The sequence below is a fragment of the Penaeus japonicus genome, unplaced genomic scaffold (assembly GCF_977035675.1).
Source record: "Penaeus japonicus unplaced genomic scaffold, GWHDUDI00000001_assembly GWHDUDI00000041, whole genome shotgun sequence".
Taxonomy (NCBI): domain Eukaryota; kingdom Metazoa; phylum Arthropoda; class Malacostraca; order Decapoda; family Penaeidae; genus Penaeus; species Penaeus japonicus.
Window position 1 is genome coordinate 13324064 of NW_028234443.1, and position 5000 is coordinate 13329063.

Consider the following 5000-nt stretch of genomic DNA (forward strand, 5'->3'; position numbering starts at 1 on the left):
AAAGGTGATGGCATCGTCAACGCCTAGGAATTCAGCAACCAATGACTCAAGTTTCTGGTGGATTTCCATGTTTCCTAAAGAGATGAAAAAAAGAAAAGGTAAAAATAAAATAAATAATTTAAAAACTTGTAAATAAATAATTTTACATAAAAAATGTAATATATCTTTACACACACACACACACACACACACACACACACACACACACACACACACACACACACACACACACACACACACACACACACACACACACACACACACACACCAAAAAAAATAAAAAAATAATAAATAAATAAAATAAAAAAATAAAAAATAAATGAATAATAATAATAAAATAAGGGGATAACAATAACAATATCAAATCATACAAAACAAAAATAAAACACTTCAATAACCATTACCAATAAATCAGTTACCAGCTTTTTACTCTATTAACTCATTTTCATATTCTTATTATGAGAAAGCAGGAGAGACCTTACCGAGTTCAAGACGAGGACTGCAAATGGTGACGCCTAAAGCTTTCGTTGTTTCTTCTGCAGCGTCATGGCAAGGGCCGACATTTTCTGCAAATCCTAGGTAGTTATATGAGCCCACATTTATACATTTAATGATTTTGCCTGTCAGTCTGTAAACAGAGAGGAAAAAGAGGAGAAAATTTTAAAGTTTTCTTATGAATAAATATTGTCTTTTCTGTTTGACACTTCTGTCCATGCCTGTAAAGGCTTGAAAATTTCAAAAGTACAATATAATACATATAAAACTCTTTAACTCACTTTACATATGATCTTTAACCCATTGGCACCAGGTGATGACGTGATATCACATCATGCAATTATTTTGCTCCTGCCGGGTGATATCCTATCCTCTCACGATCTCTACTTCAAAATGTACATTTTACATCTTTATGTATGTACATAATCATAGGAGTTCCATTTGTATTGATAAATTTTTATTTACTTGTGAAAAAAACTATTATCACCCCGGGTGAAAAGCACTCATAGAGGCACAGTATGGCATCGTGTTTGAGAGGTCTCATGATTAGTTACTGTACGTGTTTGTTATCTAGCTGGCGGGAACGCCATTACCAAAGTATAAGCCCCAGCATGTCACTTACTTCATCGTCCAGCCATAATCAGGTGTAGTACGTTCCATAAGATCTATGATGGCGCCAGGAACGCTACAGATGGTGCGGTTCCAGCAGTCTTGAATTCTCCGGTAGACATTCCGAGTGTAGAAGCTCTCAAACCCAATGTAAAGAGGTACATATCCCTGTGCAAAAATTCTCCCATTAGCATGGTTCAGTAACTGTGCGTGTGCTTGTGTGTGTGTTTGTGTGTCTGTTGGCACGAGTTTAACTTCATCCTTGTGTGTGCTAATTTGTGTTTGTGTGTGTGTGTGTACATATGTGAATCTCTGAGTATGTGTGTTTGCATGAGATTGATGGTGAATGGCCTTTGTCTTGCCTGTCATCCTGAACCTAATCAAGAAAAACAATAACTACTATTTAAAGTCAACTATATACTCATTTTTACCCTAAATCATCAGAAGTATTCCTGACTAAATTCGTAATTATTACAACTTGGTGTAAACTGATCCCATGCTAAAATGTCAGTACATCTAACTATTAACCTGTTTACAACGGGTGACATGTTTTTGATTGTACATGACGCAGGAGCTCTGGCCTGACGACGGGTGTCATGACGTTCAGGGATTTTGCATCACCATGTTATTTTATGTGCTATGAGTAATGAGTGAGTGATGATGACAATCGCAGCCATAATTATCATAAGTGCCATAAAATTAAGCAAAATGGGTTTCACCTAACATCCAAAACCTAGATGGCACCACTTTCTTCTAGCACCAGCAGGAGAGAGAGCCTTGAATTGGCACCCATCTATGGTCTTTAGCAAGCACTATCTTATAGAGCGATGACACATAGCAAGTTGATGACCTCTTGCTCTAAAGTACTGAAGATTAAGGATTTGCAGGCAGAACAAGAGGAGGAAGGTGACTCAAACCACGCTCAATGTCTACAATGTGCCCCTGTGCCAAAACAGATGCCTTTTACTGTGGCACTCACAGTCATGAGTACAAGTTTCCTTCCTCTTCCCTACCTTTTCATGTTATCTTCATTGTGGATGCTTATATGGTTCACTTTCGTTCATGACAGTACGCAAATACGAAAAAATAAAGTTGCTTTTTGTCCTCCCCTAAAACAATACTTCAATCACGCTGAGTATAAAGAAAAAAATGAGCAGATATAAACCCTGAACTACAATTTTAGTCAACTGCAGAATTGATAGAGCCTGTGATATGACAGATATACTCTAAATACAATAAAGTAGGTAAAGTAAGTAAATCTATCCCCCATTAGCAACAGATTACCTCCTAAATCCTAGTAAACATGGCCTTGATTTACTGTTAATTTACAATGATAAACAGAATATAGGTTATACCTTAGATATGGTATAGAGTAGTTGACCTTATTAAACTCTATCTTCTTGTAAATTTTGATATATTATAACTTGATTACAATGACTAGAAATGTAAACCAGTAAGAGATTACACCTAAAAATTGTTAATTATATTACAATTTATCTCAAATATACCAGGTGTTTTGTCAACCAGTGCCAATATCTTATCTTCTCTGACACCTTTTTTACACTAGAAATATGAACAATAGCTAACCTGTGTCATTTAAATTGCATTTAACCTGAACTATATTCTATATTAAGTTATCTTATATAGCTTTCCATTTTTACAGATATATAAAGATACTTGCTTGGTTATGTAACAAATCATCATTATAAAAACCATACTAGACTAGCCTAGAGTTAACTAATAACCATCCAAGGGATGCCTTGAGATTATGCATTACACTTCTGAATCATTCCTGACCCTGACTCTTCAGAATCTCAACAAACTACTTTTTGAATATACAGGGATCATGAATAAACTGGTAGAATGAAGTGTTGGATAAATAGAACTCTGGCCTTTTGTTGGAAGGCAAGGTTACAATGATCATGAATAAATGTTTCTGGTTGCTGCAAGTAAAGTGAGTGAGTGAGTGAGTGAGTGAGTGAGTGAGAAAAAGTTTGAGTGTTCTTACTAAGTGTTTTCAGGGTTGGAGAGGGTGCTGGCCATCAAAGCACAGCTTGCAGACTGCTGACTCTATATCAGTTTTTGCCTATGCTTGACCCTGTGGTTTGGCAGTGCTGCAATACCTCTGTGTGTGTGTGTGTGTGTGTGTGTGTGTGTGTGTGTGTGTGTGTGTGTGTGTGTGTGTGTGTGTGTGTGTGTGTGTGTGTGTGTGTGTGTGTGTGTGTGTGTGTGTGTGTGTGTGTGTGTGTGTGTGTGTGCGTGTATGTGTGTGTGTGCATGTGTGTGTGTGTGTGTGTGTGTAAGAATGAGTGAGTGGTACATCCACTTAACCATGACTGTCTGAATTTGAAAAACAACTACAAATCATACAAAAAGGATATATGTACAATATCTGCTATAGTAACCAAGCGACTTGTCTGCACATTTGTTTTACCCATACAGGTATATGGAATACAAACACAAACACACAATAATGAGGCACATACTCCCATACATATGTACCAACCTTACAATAAGCAAGAAAGCAAAGCATAGGGACATAATACCTGCAAAAGGCTGGCATTTACGATGAAATCTGAGGTCCATTTGATATATAATAGGCATGACAAAAAGATAAAAGTAACCTAGCAAAAAAGAAACTGAAAAATATGCCTAAAGAAACAACTACTGAAATACACTGCAATAAAAATTAAACAAAATGATTAGGGTTAAATTCCAGATAGGCATTTGTTTACACAAACAAATAATTTACCGAGTGATATGTAAGAAAGAAAGAAAGAAAGAAAGAAGAAGGAAGAAAGAAAGAATGAAAGAAAGAGGGAAAGAGAGAGAGAAGAAAAAAAAAAACTTTTTCCAGTTCCTTTGACAATAATAACAATAAAACTGGTGATGATAAAAATAATATCAATAATGATAAAAAGGATCATGGCAATGTTATCATTATTAATATGTGATGAGGTTGGTAAAATCAATAAAATCAATGACAATAATGAAAATGAATAAATGATAATAATAAAAAAATAAAAACATGATAGCAATATTCTTAAAAAACAATATATACTAAAAAAAATATCAGAGAGGATGAGAGAGAAAGAGAGAGAGAGAGAGAGAGAGAGAGAGAGAGAGAGAGAGAGAGAGAGAGAGGAATTATATATATATAAAAAAAAGAAAAACGCTGCACACCATCACGTTATCTGAAGGTGCCACAAGCGTCTCTATCTGGAATCTGGAGCCCTAGGTACTCTACCTCTCGGTTCGTTTCTTTGGTCGATGGTGGATAGAAGAATTCCTTGATGTAGCCCACCAGGAACAGCACTCCATAAGACAGATAGATGGTGAAGTTCGTGAAGGGTGAACACTCCTCGATGTCCTTTTTAAAATTATCATTACATAAAAAAAAAGAAAAAAAAAGAAAAAAAAAAATCTCTTTAAGTTCTTCCAGAAAGGTGGAGGGGGTGTGGGACAGTTGAAAGTTATAATAGGTCTTGTACAATATGACAAAAATGGACAAATCCTTGCATTATCAATTAACTTGTCACCTCTTTACCAATACACATATATCTAAATATTTATGTATGTATATATTTCTTTCTTTAACACCAGACTAGTTGAAACATGCTTTATTCAGTTATGTATGATGTAGTTACAATTGGCCTTAAACTCCATTATAATTCAGCCCTACACAGAGACACAGAGGGGGATGGAGATGAAGGTAAATTAGTGAGAAGAGGGGAAGGGAGGAGGAGGGAGGGGTAGGCAAAGTGTAAGGACAGAAAGGGAAAATAGGAGGAGAGAAGAGGAGAGAGGAAGGGAGGAGGGGGAGGAAAGGTGAGAGGACAAAAAGGAAAACAGGAGGAGAGGAGAGAGGAAGTGAGGAGCAGGAGAGGGAGGAGAGG

The 5000-nt window shown here is 36.3% G+C and overlaps 1 protein-coding gene across 5 annotated transcripts in view; it reads right to left on the bottom strand.

Annotated features, from left to right (window-relative positions):
- The window catches only part of lace (serine palmitoyltransferase long chain base subunit), a 43689-nt gene that overhangs the window by 22785 nt on the left and 15904 nt on the right, over positions 1–5000 (bottom strand). For 3 of the 5 annotated variants that reach the window (XM_086534598.1, XM_086534599.1, XM_043015475.2), the window contains exons 3-6: positions 4352–4474; positions 1118–1272; positions 483–628; positions 1–74 (exon numbers count right to left, since the gene is read on the bottom strand). The exon at positions 1–74 is cut by the window's left edge and continues 129 nt beyond it. In XM_086534598.1, the coding sequence (XP_086390724.1) occupies positions 1–74; positions 483–628; positions 1118–1272; positions 4352–4474 (498 nt within the window). The remainder of the gene's footprint in view (positions 75–482; positions 629–1117; positions 1273–4351; positions 4475–5000) is intronic. The other 2 variants (XM_086534600.1, XM_086534601.1) reach the window with 1 other exon arrangement.